Here is a 16,070-nt window from a genome sequence, read left to right as displayed (position 1 = left end):
CGCCACACGAGCTCCAGCAACTCGGACGCGGGGACCCGGGCCGGCCCCCACGGTACGTGCCCCGCGGAACCCCGCGCCCCAACTTGGCGTAGTTGGGATCTCCCCGCGACCACCGGGAGGCTGGCAGGGGCAGGGCCTGGGGGTATCTCCGCGGGACCTTCTTACCTTCTTGCCGAGGCTACAGGGCGGACGAGGGATTACGCGCCCCCCCCCCCCCCGGCTGCGGGTACCTCCTCCCTCCACCCCGTGCCCCGTTTGGCCAGAGCCTGGGCTGCTGCTCGGATCCCTGTTCTCCCCCTCCCTACCCCGGAGCTCTGGGCACCGTCTGTGGGAGTGCGGCTTGCCGATCCAGGAATCCGCGTTTTTGGGGAGGGGTGCTGAAGAAGCCGATTCGAGAGTAGCGGTCCGTGGGGCACCCGAAGAATAGGCGACAGATATTCTCTGTAGTTTGGTAGCAGCCCCTAATTTGTGACGCAGCCTCTTGATTTGTAACTAAGCCCCCCCCCCCCCCCATTCGTGAGAGGGCTCTCCGGCTCTCTCGATTCGCGACAGACGCCCCAGGTGTGCGAGGGATGACCCTTTTTCCGCCGTGAGATTCCCCAGTCCCTACAGCCGGGGCGGGTCGCCGAGGCGCCGAGACCTCGGTGCACCGCGAGGGGCTCGCCTGGCCCTGCCCTCCGGCTCACGCCCCTGCGTGCCCCCTGCCCGCAGATGCCGGCGATCGCGGTGCTGGCGGCGGCGGCCGCGGCGTGGTGCTTCCTCCAGGTCGAGAGCCGGCACCTGGACGCGCTCGCCGGAGGCGCGGGCCCCAACAACGGCAATTTCTTAGACAATGACCAGTGGTTGAGCACCGTCTCCCAGTACGACCGGGACAAGTACTGGAACCGCTTTCGAGACGTGAGTACCGCTGCTGCCAGGCCCTGCGGGGTCGGGGAGCCTCTGTGAGAGGGGGGGCTCTGAGGCGGGGAGGGGAGGGGATGGGCGCAGACCTCTCACCGCAGCTTGTTGGCGGGGGGGGGGGGGGTTCCCAGGGTGCATCTTGCCAGAGAAGAACTTTAAAGAGAACTTAGAAGGCTTGATACTGTTTGCCTGTTACCTGTGGTCCAGGTGTGTGTAATCGTAGGACCGGGGGAGATGACTCAGTACGCATGGTAAGAACAGCAAGCAGGTTGGATAGAGGCTCCCTAAGGTCCTCAGTTCCCCTAACGTGGATGGTTGACTTTGCCGAGCCCCCTAGAGAACCTTCCTGGGGCAGCAGGGATTTGGACCATCTCTGGGCTGTGCCAGAAGAATCCTTGCTGCAGATGTTAGGTTTAGGGGTGAGCCCAGCTGATTTGTTCCAGGAGGATTGGAGGGTCCTGGCAACGGGCCTGAGAAAATGTGGATGGTGGTGCTGTGGAGGAGGTGTGGTGGTTTTGACCCTTGGAGTCTTTAGGGAAAGGGAGCAGGCCACTGATGGAGCTGGTCTCCTGCCCTGAAGATGAGCTTGGGTGGCAGAGGATTGCTCCTGTGGGGGAGCCCTGGCAGGGGAGAAAGTTCCTCCTGGGCACCCACAGGCACATCTGCTGCCTGTTTCTTCCCCAAGGCTGGCTGTGGCTCCCCAGGTATGTCCCGGAGGATGCAGGACAAGAGGCACCTGGCACAGTCTTTCCAGCAGATGGCAACCCCCAGGTGCTGTGGGAGCTGCTTGCAGACAGCTCTTTCAAAGGCTGTCCCAGATGGTTGAGGCCATAGGCTTGCAGGGCACTGAGGAAGAACTTTTATGATCCTTAACATTAGGAATTCCTGCCCGTGAGAGAGAGAGGGACCCGCATTTCCGAGTCTCTGTTCTTCTTACAGGGTTCTTTCAGGTGGGAGATGTTTGGGAGTCACCATCCTTCACTGGATTTATCTTAGCCCCTGTCCTGGTCCTGCGGGGGAAAAGTACGAAGAAATCCAGATAATTTCTTATACTTTCTAAAGAGCGCCTCTCCAGGCCCGGTTCCTGAGGAGCAGGCCCGCCCATAGCCTTGAGTGAGGGCTTACCCCCTCCTCTCCCTCTTCGTCTTCCTCCTCTCTTTAGTTGGCTGTGGGCTGTTTTTCTTTGAAAGGTGCTTTCAAACACTTTCAGTGAACTTGGAGTTATTTTGAGCTTACTTAGGCAGCGGACTTCCCCTTTGCTTCCCCCAGCCCTGAGATCCCTGGCACACCTCCCCGTGTCCCTGACCTGCTCTGTTAACCATCTTGCGTCCCCTTTCTGCTCAGCTCGGAGGAATCCTGCAGTGACTTTCTTTGCCTGAGGCTGAAAAGGATGCCAGAGTGCCCAAAGGGTGCCCCCAAAGAAGCATTCATTCATGGACTCAATAGGGTAGACATACTTTTGCTTTGTAAAATTTATTTTATCATTACATTTTCGGTAGAGTTGAGGGACAAGGCAGATGCTTCCCCCTCCACGGCATGGAAGAATTGGGCCAGGTGCAGGGAAGGGACACCTTTGCAGATGCCTTGTTTTCCCTGGCGGCTCGGTCGAATTGAAAGCAGCTGTGCTCATTGGCCATTGGGGTGTGGAAAGGTTTACTGTGCTTTTGTGTCTGCTCAAGGTTTTCTAGTCTCATTGTATCATAAGCATGACATGATTCTTATCTCCCATCGAGCTTTAAATTTATAAAAGTTGAGCGTTTCTTCATTTCTCATCTTTCTTGCAAATGGTGACATTTTTTTATCCTTGGGTCAGTGTTGTCCCAAACCTGGGTGATCATGAAGCTTGCCTGGGATGTTTGTTAAATTACAACATGCAGATGCCTCTTCTGGAGAGTGTGGTTCCATGCTTCCAGGATGACTGCTGGGAAACTATATTTTAAACATTCTAGATAATTCTTAAGATGTTTAGGAGATACTATAGAGTGTGCCTTAAATAACGTAAAAATGTCCACAGTTTAATAAAAAGAGAGACGCTTCTGTGTTCAAATGCAATGCTTTTTTGTTTCTGGAGAATTTTAGGTGTTAATATTTTTACCAGAATATATTCTTTTAAAATGATATTTTAATCCAGTATACCATTAAAAACATCTAAAAATGTTAAAAAAAACCCCAAAAACCTCCAAACTGGTGTTATTATCAACCATTTTATATGCTTCATGGTGCGGGTGGGGGGGGGGCGGTGTCTGATGATACCAGTCAGGTGTGGCTCAGATATAATTTAATGCTATTAACCTCTTCAAAGTTGTGAAACTCAAACCAGCTACTCTTTTACTCCAAATCCAAGTATCTCCATTCGGTCATTTGCTTGGAGTAACTACAAAGCCTGTGTCCCCTGGGACCAGGGACTAAAAGGCTGCTTGCTTTAAAAACCAGATGTTCTGTGGACAAAGCCCCAGGGAACTGGTCACTTGCTCAGCCAGCCTGATTGTTTTTACAGAGCTACGTCTTGCTTAAGATTGACAAAGCTTAGCTTCTCTGCTAGTGTTTTTGTTGTTGGTTGAAGCCACTGATAACTTTGAGAGACTATGTCCTGAGATTACTGTTATGATGCTTGTCAATTTTTGAAAGTCACTGTGAAAGAAAATATCTTGCCTTTTCCTGGACTTATAACCTTTTTGCACTTTGGGGAGAGAGATTTAGAAGTGATTTTTGAACTTGTGAAACTGAAAACTAAGGGCTCCTTTCAGATTTGATGATACCCATTGGTTGTTGTTCTTGGGCTAACTTTGAAATGGAAATGATGGCAGGCTGTGTGCTCCATGCTCCCTAGCCTATTGAGTGTGCTGTGACATTGCCAGCGATTGCTTGATAGCCACTACTTATCACTTGCAAGTCGTCCTATTGTTCTAGGTACACACATAATAACTGTATCCTTCTTTACAGAAATACATCTTTCACAACTGCTCCATGGCTTGTCTCCTGGAGTGATGGATTCAGGAGAAATAGGACACTGTTTAGATGTTAGGACATATTTGTTCCTAAATGTATTGATGGTCTGTTAGTTTGATTATCGTTATTTTTTAAAGATGAGCAGTTGGGATGTTTTGGTCCAATGGAAACTCAGACTTTTGCATAAATACAGTATTAAGAAGGAGAAGAAGGGGCACCTGGGTGGCTCAGTCTGTTAAGCGTCCGACTTCGGCTCAGGTCATGATCTCACAGTCTGTGAGTTCGAGCCCCGTGTCAGGCTCTGGGCTGATAGCTCAGAGCCTGGAGCCTGCTTCGGATTCTGTGTCTCCCTTTCACTCTGACCCTCCCCTATTCATGCTCTGTCTCTATCTCAAAAATAAATAAACGTTTAAAAAAAGAAAAAGAAGGAGAAGATGAAGAAGGTAGATGTTTGTATCTAGTTGTATGATAATTTCCAGCCTCCTATTGTCATGCATTTAACTTCTCTGTGGTTTGAGACTGAGGGGTCAAGATGTTAGAATCATTCCCTGGATTAAAAAAAAAATTTATTTTAGAGATAGAGTGTGTGTGAGTGGAGGAGAGGGGTGGAGGGAGAGGGAGAGAGAGAGAGAGGGAGAATATCCCAAGTAGGCTCCATGCTCATTGTAGAGCTGGTTGCAGGGCTCAATCCCGCGACCCTGGGATCATGACGTGAGCCGAAATCAAGAGTTGGATGCTCAACCGACTGAGTCACCCAAGCACCTCTCTGGATTTTTCCTCATTGCGATTTGGCTTTCCATAGTCATTCCTGCAAGGAAATTTTCCTCTCTTCATTCTTACGTTCATTTGCACATTCATTCCAACCCATATTTGACTGTCTAGTGTGTGCGAGGCAGTGGGCTGTAAGGGTGAACATGATAAATAAGGTGGTTTCTTCTCTCAGTAACCTCTTGTTCACTGGAGGAAATCCTTTACCTTATGCTTTCATGCATTTCTCTCTTTTTAAGTTTTTCTTATAAAGGTAATATGTTCTGGTTGTAATTAAAAAATTAAAACATTGCAGAAATAGGTGATACCTAACATTAACCAAGCATTTAGTGTGCCAGACATTGTTTAGCGTACTTTACATGTATTTTCTCATTTAATATTCATAACAATTCTAGAAGTACTGTTATTATCGACCATTCATTAAAAGATTAAGGCTCTTGTCCCAAGTTACAGAGCTAGGCTGTAGAGGAGCCTGGCCTGGACCCAGGTAGTCTGATTCCAGTTTCTTACTGTGCATGCAGTCAATTCAGACTGGAATGGACTTAGGGTGTGAGCCTCCATTGACATGAAATGGTAAGTCTTTCCAATTTTATGTCTGAGGACAGTCAGTGAAGAACCTTAGTTTGACACAAAGAAGAATGGAAGCCAGGTAGATACAATTTATTGTAGGGGTCACATTAGGGCTTATCTTCTGCTAATAACGAGCTTCTGATTTGATTAAAATAATATTGTTGCTTACACCAAACATGACATTTTCTTTCTTTTGCATACATGAAACTAGACTTGACATTTAACTCCAGGATAATTACCTTGGGCAGGCCTGAAGAATCAGAAATGTTGCCTTGGCTGGCATTTATCTTATTCCGAAGTGACCTGAGTTTGTAATTCTAATGAGACCACAAGGACCGGCCTGAATTCTTTTTCCTTTGGTGCACACTCTATGGGATTTGATGGTCTCCGTAGCAGAACTGGGGTGCCAGTGAGCATCTGATCTGCTCATTTGATCTTAACATCTCATCTGTAAGGAGTCTCAAGGGCAAACGGGGCTTATTGGTAGAATGGTGGCTGGCTCAGTCAGTGGAGTTGGTGAGAAGAGAGGTGGTGTGGCTTAGTGGATCAGTCATTAATCTGTCACCACAGAAACTTGGCTTGTAATAGAGAGTAGCCGAAAATCATTTTGATTAAACAAGTTCAAGGAGACTTAAATGAGTTTGTGATCCTGACTCTCTTTAATGAACCCACTATCTTAAATCCCCTGTACTAAATGACCACTGATAGAAATAATTATTTCACAGGAATCATGGTAAAGGGATGGTTTGGAAGTCCGTAAGCCTGAGACCATTCCTGTGTTTTCTCTCCTTATCTTCAGTTTGTCCTTGCCAGAGAAAACCTAGTTCTTGCCTGGCAAGGATAGTGGAGCTTCTTCACCCAGTTGACCTTCCTAGGTTGACTTCCCCTGCCTCTCCTAGTCCTTTCCCAGTCCTGCCCTGCAGGACTGCAGCTGAACTGGATTGCCGAGAGGTTAAGTCCTCTCCAAATGCTGATGAGATTATTTTCAAAAGCAAGAAGTGGTCCCAAATGGATCTTCAGGCCTTTATTACTCCCCTAGAGGAGTAGGACCTAATCATTAGGTCAACTATTTTACCTTGCGTGGAGAGACAAAGTAATGTTAGCAATTAAATATTTTTGTAATAAATCATGTATTTTTTCCTTAATGTGTTTCAGACCAAACACATCTCAGTATCTAAATTTGAACACTTTCAAGGTGACTCATGTTACTTTTCTTTTGGTGAGGTGACTATAAATGTTCCTTAGGAAATTCCTCAGACCCAAGTTCACAGTTGATCTCATCTCCCCAGATGAGATAACTACATATAAAATATATTTTCTGTTAAGAGATTAAATAATTTGCCCAAGGTTACAAGTATTTTCTCACCATATTTCATTTAATAGAAGGTGCCGTCACTTTTAAGATGTAGCGTTTATGTGTACTTCTAAGAAGACAGTGCCCAGAATGAAGAATTCGGTAGACCCTTGGATAAAGCTAAGAGCCCAAAGGTCTACCTGCTCAGTGTAAAACGTAAATGAGAAATGAACCCCCCCATGCGGAAAAAGGACCATAGCAAGGTGATTTGCAGGTTTTCCCTTGGAACTGGTGGATGGAGGGAAAAAAAAAATATGCCTCTGGCAATTCAGCAGTCTGACTCTTGTAGAGTTTCTTGTCTGAATTCATTCAACCACATGGCCTCTCCAAATCTTCGTTAATTAAATCTAAGGTGGTCAATTGTTTGTCCTTTCTGAATCCCTGACTGCATTTGTTAAGTGGGGATAATAACACTCTTATTGGTGAGGGCTCTAGATTTTAAGTGACTGAAATCTAGTTGAAGCTGGCTTAATTGGAAAGGAAAACTTACTTACCTATGTAACTGAAGAGTCTACTGATAAACATGGCTTTAGATAAGGTTGAATCCAGAGACTCAGGTTATATCATAGGACTTGGATGTGTGTGTCAATCAGTTTTCTCTCCCCTCACCCCGTAGTCTTTGGGCTTTCTTTTCCCTATTTTGGTTTTTTTCTCAGGCTAATGAATTCCATAATTAGTGGTGGTGGCGGCTCATAGCAACTACAAATTTATATCATCGGATGGTTTTTATGTCTCAGCAAAATTCCCAGAATCGAGACTCATCAGATTCACCTATTGTATATACTTATCCCCAGTCAGTCACTCTGGACAATTGGGGAGAATGTGCTGATTGTCCGGGACTGGGACCTGGGGATAAAGTGATGGTGAGGGCTCCATTGAATCACATAGTGACAGGGAGGGTTGAGAGGTAGCTCCTTAAGGGGAAGTGGATGTCCACTGTGTTGACCAGCCTTCCAGGGTTGGCGTGAAGAGTTTAACTGGCTAATGCATGTGAAGCGCTTAGCACAGTGTCTGGTGTCATCATAAATGCTGAGCAGATGGAGGCTATTATTTTTATTAATATTAACAACTCCTACAGCACTTTATTATTCCTCAATTTATAGTTTTATTTGTTTATATTTTAGCTGTTTAAATCGTTGGATGCTTCCTGAAGAAAGAGCCTGAGTCTTATTATGCGTGGCACAGAATAGGTAGTGAGTAAGCATTGTGTTGACTTGAATTTTCCTAAGCATGACTCCTGATACATCCCTGGGGAAAGAAAGCCTATAAGAGAATTACAGACGTGTGCTTTTATAGTTTTTGATAGGCAGCAATTATATATCAGGCACAGATTGAAAAGTAGTGTTTGGAGGGACCTAATCTCTATCTCTAAGCTGGGACCTTACAACTTTATAAACCCTTTCAGGAGACACGGTGGTATAGAGCTTGGTGTCCCTGGACCTTTGCCTTTAAGCTCCTCACAGAAGATTGCTCAGTGAGTGTTGAAGTGAATTTGAGTAAATGAATGAATGAATGAATGAATGAGTGAATTATCCTGGACCAGGACTCTCCACACTTGCAGGATGGGGACAAGTAGTTCTTTGCAGAAAGGCCCAGCAGAAGGCTGGGCCCAGTAGGTCAGCTAGCTTTGGACACGTGTCTCTCTTTCTTTTAGTAACTGATAGTGGTTGTGGATACCAACAGGTGGGGGTGCTGTTGAGAATCCTGGGGAACCTGACAGGGAGACCAAACCCCCCCACAGTCTGGCCACAGTTTCTGAATCTGTGAAAAGCTCTTTGAGCCTGAGTCCTGTCATGGTGAAGAGCCCACTTTTGACCTGAGCTCACCTTGCAGTCTTGCCAAGTATAAGCTTGGGTCTTTGGCCAGAGCTGCCCTTTCCTTACTTATACAAGTATAGCAACCATAACTTCTTGATGCCGCTTGGGGGAGGATAAGTAAGATCATGATGCAAAGTAGGTGCTCGTGCTCTGAGTGGCTGGTATACCTGCTCTTCTGATTTGCTTTCCGAAGGTCACTTCTCTTGTGCCCTGTGAGTGTGAGTGAATTGTTGGCACATGGCTCCAGATGTTGTTTTCTGTCTCATGTCTTAGAGAAATGTTGGGGCCATTTCTTCTATTATCCTTGACCTTATCTACCTTCCTTGCCCCTTGGGATGGCTGTGTGAGGTTCCGTGTGGTTCTCTGTTAATTTCCTTCCAGTTGCAGCTCCTGGCACAGAACACCTTCCCATTATGTTTCACATCATCACCAGACTTCCTGAAGCTGGCAGCTCCTCCTGATGTGTCTGAGAGGGGCTTTGTGCCCAGCTGTGCCTGAAATCCTAGTTATGTGAAGGGCTCCCCAGGGAGCTCTGTTCTGCTGGCTAAGCCCTAATTGGTATCCCTTTTAACGGTAAACTCTGATCCAGTTGCCTGTAGCCCATCTCAAAAGGTATAAACCATCTTGTGCTCCAGAGTGATCCAGGCTGGCTTGGGGGAAGATGGAGTTCCGCATTACTGTCCTTGAGGAAATTCCTGCAGGGTCTAGCAAATGCTTCTGGTTGGTGTTCAGGAGTCCCCAAGCTCCTGGTTTGGCTTTAGAACCAAGAGGAAAGTAATGATAGGGTTGGCCAGGCCTTTGTTACTTCACTCCTCCAGTGTAGCTCTTCAGTTCTAGATCATGACAGGCTCTCAGAGGACCTGTAATTCACTAAAGGCAAAGCAGGTTGTCTCTGGTTGAGGGAAACCCAAACAATAAAAAATAGCCAATGCAGAGCATGGTGGTACCCTCCTGCAGACATGGTTTGTACCCTCCTGGGATTTACCATCTAGTATGGCAAACAGGTAAATCATCACAAAATCACCATTCAGGTACAGTAGCCAAAAGTGCTATCAGGTAGAGAGGTACAGATGCCTTGAGACTGTGTAAAGGGGAGGGGGGTGGCTAATCAACTCTTTTGGTCAGGGAATGCCTCCCTGAGAAAGCCATTGGAGCTGCTCGGTGGCGGATGACAGGAGTGAGCCAGGTGAGGAGAAGAGGTGGTTGTATTCGGGGTATCCTGTGGCGAGAGTAAGTCCAAAGATCCCGAAGTGAGAAGACACTGATGTGTTTCCATTAGACACGTTTGCCCTGGGATTCTGTTAAGCAGCAAGCTCTCCCCCAGTTGATTTAAAAATCGCACTTTGCACATTTTCAGTTTAACACATATTTTGGGGGGGCAGGGGAATGAGTCAAGTGACAAGTGTGGTGTGCAGATGGGCCAAGTCCTTGGAAGGATGGCCCGTTCATTTGTCCCCCCCCCCCTCTGTTGGCTTTGATAGCCATCTTTGCTGTGTCAGATCCCTCACTTTGCCTCCCCCTTTGCAGAAAGTACCTCTTTCTCTTCTAGTGTCTGTGGTCATGCGCTTCTCCTTCCCTTGGTGGTCCAGTGTTCTGGGCTGTGGCACTCCAGTAACTGCTGCTGCTCTTAAGAAATAAAGGCACCCTGGAATTTCTGGATGGGGTGATGATTTGTGAAGTATTTATTTCAACAACGACACTGGTTTTTATATGGGCTGGTCCTTGTCCCTCTCCCCGTTCCCTTCCCATGTTACCATTGCTGAGAACAAAGTGGGTGCCAGGCTTGGAGGCCAAGGATGAAAACCAAGATTTCCACCCTCAAGGGTCACAGTTTAGGGGGAGAGACGGACACGCATGTGTTTCTTTTAGCCCCATGTCAGAGTGCTGAGTGGTGTGGGGCATTTCATAGCCCCTGCTTCTGGGTCCTCCCAGGTCTATGACAGACATGACAATAAAGGTTTCTTTCTAGGGAGGTAAAAATGAGTTACTGGAGATTCTTCTGGAAGGATAATATTAAAGTCCACATCCACTTGATTGGGCTGCTCTTCTTAGGATCCTGTACAAATACGTCCCTCAAGAGACTCTCTCTCTTGATCTTTTAAATTTTTTTTTTAATTTGGCATACTGGGAAAGGGAGGAAGGAAGGACGTCTTATACGACTGTTTGTAATAATTTGCGAACTCTTCCTGTGTGATCTGCAACACGTCACACTACAGAGGGCACCGTCAACATTCCCCAGCATAATTATGTGGTGGGTGAACAGGCATTTATGCAAAGTCCGTCGATGCCTGTGATTGGAGCAGGGAAGCAGAACTTTCTGCGGGCATTCCAGGCAGTCTTTGTGCAGATAAAACATAGAGAAAACAACTATCCAGAGAATATAAGCCTCCCCTTTTCTGTTTTAGCTCTCTCCTTTCTCTGCCACCATTCATTTAAATTCAAATCAGTTTATATATAGTGTAATATTGATTTCAGGAGTAGGGCCCAGTAGAATCCATACAACACCTAGTGCTCATCCCAACAGGTTCCCTCCTTAATGCCCATTGGCCATTTAGCCACCCCACCCCTCCCCATGAGCCAACACCCCTCCAGCAACCCTCAGTTTGTTCTCTGTATTTAAGAGTCTCTTATGGTTTGCCTCCCTCTCTGTTTTTATCTTATTTTTCCTTCCCTTCACCCATGTTCATCTGTTGTTTCTTAAATCCCACATATGAGTGAAGTCATATGAGATTTGTCTTTCTCTGCCTAACTTATTTTGCTTAGCATAATACCCTCTAGTTCCAACCATGTAGTTGCAAATTCTGTCCCACCCTTTAGATGGAATTGCTGTAACTCTGCTCTAAAAAAGGCCAGGCCAAGTTGTAGGTGACTAGGCATGGTCAAGGCAAAAGGGGGAAATGCCTTTCAGACTCCCATCTTCATAATCTTGAAACATCGCCACTGGTCTTGTTTAAAATGTAGATTTCAGCCCCCCAGTCCAGAGCATAGTCTTCAGTAGGTCGAAGGTGACACCTAGGAAGCTGCATTTTACATAGGCAGAGCAGATAATTGTGATGCAGGTAATTTTCAGGCTGTATTTCTAGAAAAAATCCTGGAGAGTTATTATGTATCCTAAATACCCAACACCAAGAGATCCAATGAATAATAAAATTTTAGACAAAATGAGCATTTTGTCCAATAGTAAATGACTGTGAGTGCCATATTTTCCCCGTAGGCCAACAGGGCTACTGTTGATTCCAGTAGAAAGAAGGGTTTTGCTTTTCGTTGTGTGTATCTCCATAGATCTCAGTGGCAGTCATTGTTATGAGGTGCTCTGGGAGTGGGATAACAATGGACTCGATTGGCTTCTAGGGACACGTGTGCATGTGAGCATGGTGAAATTGACCTGGGGCCTTCTACATGACAAAGTCCTAGGGATTTTCTCAATAAATCTTCATGTCTCTAAAGGAGCCTGAACCCAGCCAGTGCTGGGCTAACTTTGTATCTTCTCTAGCAGAATTGATAGGTTTTGTGCACACTGAAGGAAACTGACTCTGACATTGACTTTAGTGTACAGAGAAATGAGTATTGAAGCTTAAGTGGCGCTAAGAGTAAGTAATCAGGAATGGTGGATATTACACAGAATATCTACTTTCACAGAGGTGTGATTTTGCGCATGGGGTTGCAGATACTGGTTGGTGGAAGCACAGAGAAGGTCTGAGGGATGTGGGTCGGACAGTGATACTCCTTGCAGCTCTCTTTTTGGTGTATTAATCTTTTTGATGATTTGTACAGATAATTTTGGAAAGATCAGAGGACTCCAAAAGCAAAGACTCATTAAAGGTGAGAACATTTTTGAGGATCATCAGGACATGGTAGCACTCCTTGTTCTAAAGCCATTGCACTGCCCACTGAACAACCTCTCAAACTTTGCTTTACCCTGTGTTACTGAATTTCTTCTAATTAATGTACCTGAAACTGATGAATGGATAAATAAGATGTGGTTTGTATATATAACGGAATACTACTTGGCAATGAGAAAGAATGAAATCTGGCCATTTGCAGTAACGTGGATGGAACTGGAGGGTAATTATGCTAAGTGAAATAAGTCAGTCAGAGAGAGACAGATAAATGTTTTCACTCATATGTGGATCTTGAGAAACTTAACAGAAGACCATTGGGGAGGGGAAGGGGAAACAAAGTTACAGAGAGGGAAGGAGGCAAACCATAAGAGACTTAAATACTTAGAACAAACTGAGGGTTGATGGGGGGTGAGGAGAGGGGAAAGTGGGTGATGGACATGGAGGAGGGCACTTGTTGGGATGAGCCCTGGGTGTTGTATGGAAGCCAATTTGAAAATAAATTTTATATTTAAAAAAACTCATTGCCAAGAAGGAGAAAATTGTTAACAGATGATAAATGAATAGATTTATGTGGCTACTTGGGGTCTTTCCATAGCCCCACTGTTAAGGGACCGTTGGATAGTTTCCACGTCTTTTTATGCTCATTGGATATGCTGATTCTTTTGTGACATTGATGGGTTTGGTTGGCTGGTTGGTGTCCAGAACTTTAATTAGGCTAAGGTGTCATTTCCTGTCTCAATCAGCTACTTTTGCTTTGAGTCTGGATCTGGTCTACAACCTTTGACCGGCTGACTTGAATAAGACCTATGCCATTTTCAATGAATGAGAGAATAACAATGTTATACCTGGTAAAGATAAATTGTGTGATTTTTCTTTACGTGACAGAATTGATGGTATAAAATTTTTTCTTACCTCAGAAAGACCTTTACATATGTTTTTAAAAATACTTTGTTTCTCTCCATGGTCATCCTGGACCTAGGTCCTTGCCTTTCTAGTAACCAGATTCTGGTACACAGATTCAGTAGTTGTGTTTGGTCACGTATTCATATATTCCTACCGGAGATACTTACTGGCCAGGGTGTTACGTACTTGACACTGTGCTGGCTATTTAGGATGTAGCAGGGAGTGAAAAAAAGCTGATTCCTGTCCTCCGGAATCTGCAGGTTCCTTGTCTGAGATAAAGTGAAGAGGAAGGGGTGCTTGTCATCTGGGGACCTATTGGGGGTTGTTGTGCAAAGGAAAAGGCCTGGCCTACAAAGGAACCAGAGCAGTCCTGGCAAGCTGGACATCCGGAGGCATCGTTACCTGAGCCATGTCTCTCTGTGGAAAAGTAGCATAAGCCTTCATCTGTGAATCTGTCTAGGTCATGCTGTGTCAGCCTATCTGACTGACACACGTGGGTTGCCTCTGCTGTTTTGCCTAAGTTGAGGAACCCAGGCAGTGCCAGCAGAAGGGTGCTAGTTGGTACAGTTGAGGTGAAGCATTTAGATGAGACAGGACTTGATGTGTATGAATGCTGATGTGTGGTGTTTCGGTCTGTCCTGTAGGTAAAGGTCTGGCTTGGTAGGGAGTATGTTTCATTGGAGTATAACATACTTCCAGCAAAAGTGCCAATCGTGCGTGTACTACTGCTTGATGTACTTTCATAAAGTGAACACACACAACCATCAACCAGGTCAACAGACAGAACATTATCAGCATCTGAGCAGTCTGTTTTGTGTCCCTTGCTGTCATGGCCTGTCCCTGTCTAGCTGAGAACACTCCTGACTTGTAACTCTATAGACTAGTTCTGTCTGTTTTTATACTTTTATAACGGAGTTCTGTTTTTTTGTCTGGCTGCTTTTGCCCAACATCACATTTGTGATACACCGTGTGTCATTCTGCTTTGTTAATCTCGTTGCTGTGTGAATATTCCATAATTTATATGTTTTATTGTTTTTTAAGTATTTAATTCCAGTAGAGTTAACATACGGTGTTGTGTTAGTTTCAGGTGTACAGTATTTAGCACTTCTGTACCTTTTACTTAGTGCTTATAAAGATGTGTGTGCTCTCCGTCCACTTAACCTGCTTCACCCCCCCCCCCATCTGCCCTCTGGTAACCATCACTTTGTTCTCCATAGTTAAAAGTCTGTTTTTCAGTTTGTCATTGTTTTCTTTCTTTGTTTTTTAAATTCCACATATGAATGAAATCATATTGTGTTTGTCTTTCTCTGACTTACATCACTCAGCATTATAACCAATAGATTCATCCTTGTTGCAACTGGCAAAATGCCTTTCTGTTTTATGGCTAAGTGATAATTCATTCCACATCTTCTTTATTCCTTCATCTGCCAGCAGACACTTGGATGGCTTGATAATTTGGCTATTGTCGATGCTGCAATAAACACAGGGGTGCCTCTATCTTTTCAAATTAGTGTTTTTGAACTCTTGGGGTAAGAACTCAGTAGTAGAATTGCTAGATCATATGGAAATTGGATTTTGAAATTTTTGAGGAAACTCACTACTGTCTTCCACAGTGGCTGCACCAGTTTGCACTCCCACTAACTGTGCATGAGGGAGGGTTCCTTTTTCTCCACATCCTCACTAACACTTGGTGTTTCTGATTTTTGCCATTCTGGCAAATGTGAGGCGGTAACTCATCATGGTTTTGATTTGCATTTCCCTGATGGTGAGTGATGTTGAGCATTTTTTCATGTGTCCTGTTAACCATCTGTATATCTTTTTTAGAGAGATGTCTGTTTATGTCTTCTTCCCATTTTTTAAAATTGGATTATTTGTGTTTATGTTGAGTTGTATAAATTGTTCACATATTTTGGATACTAACCATTTATACGATATGTAATTTGTTAATATTTTCTCCATTAAATAGGTTGCCTGTTTGGTTGTTTCCTTTGCTGTGCAGAAGCCTTTTATTTTGGTGTAGTCCCAATAGTTTATTTTTGCTTTTATTTCCCTTGCCTCAGGAAACATATCTAGAAATGTTATTATAGCCAGTGTCAGAGAAATTACTGCCTGTATTTTTTTGCAGAATTTTTATGGTTTCAGGTCTCACATTTAGGTACTTAATCCACTTTGAGTTTATTTTGTGTATGGTGTAAGAAAGTGGTTTAGTTTCATTTTTTTGTGTTTAGTTGTCCAGTTTTCCAACACCATTTGTTGAAGAGACTGTCTTTTCCCCCATTGCATATTCTTGCCTCCTTTGTCGAAGATTAATTGGCCATATAATCATGGGCTCATTTCTGGGCTATCTATTCTGTTCTATGGACCTATGTGTCTATTTTTGTGCCAGTACCATACTGTTTTGATTACTGTAGCTTTGTAGTATATCTTAAAATCTGGGATTATAATACTTCTCGCTTCTTATTTTTTCATATTGCTTTGGTTATTTGGGGTATTTTGTGGCTCCATACAGATTTTAGGGTTGTTTGTTCTAGTTCTTTGAAAAATGTTGTCATTTTGATAGAGGTTGCATTAAATACGTAGTTTGCTGTGGTAGTATAGACTTTTTAACAGTACTTTTTCTCCCAAACCATGAGCATGATATATCTTTCCATTTGTTGATTTCATCTTCATTTTCTTTCATCAGCATTTTAAAGTTTTCAGAGTACAGATCTTTCACCTCCGTGGTTAAGTTTATTCTTAGGTATTTCATTATTTGTGGTACAATTGTAGATGGTATTGTTTTGTTAATTTCTTCTACTCTTTCATTATAATTGTATATAATGCAGTAAATTTCCGTATATTGATTTTGTATCCTCTGACTTTACTGAATTCATTTATCAATTCTAGTAGTTTTTTGGTGAAGTCTTTAGGATTTTCTGTATATAGTATCCTGTCCTCTGTAAATTGTGAAAGTTTTAGTTCTTGCTT

At 44.3% G+C, this 16,070-nt stretch overlaps 1 protein-coding gene across 1 annotated transcript in view; it reads left to right on the top strand.

The window, feature by feature from the left end:
- Positions 1-711: 711 nt before the first annotated feature.
- Positions 712-16,070, top strand: part of SPOCK1 (SPARC (osteonectin), cwcv and kazal like domains proteoglycan 1) — a 517,472-nt gene continuing 502,113 nt past the window's right edge. The window contains exon 1 of the mRNA XM_030318711.1: positions 712-897. Within this exon, the coding sequence (XP_030174571.1) occupies positions 712-897 (186 nt within the window). The remainder of the gene's footprint in view (positions 898-16,070) is intronic.

The sequence above is a fragment of the Lynx canadensis genome, chromosome A1 (assembly GCF_007474595.2).
Source record: "Lynx canadensis isolate LIC74 chromosome A1, mLynCan4.pri.v2, whole genome shotgun sequence".
In the NCBI taxonomy this organism is placed as follows: Eukaryota; Metazoa; Chordata; class Mammalia; order Carnivora; family Felidae; genus Lynx; species Lynx canadensis.
Note: the sequence above shows the minus strand (reverse complement) of the source record. Positions and strands in the feature narration are given on the sequence as shown.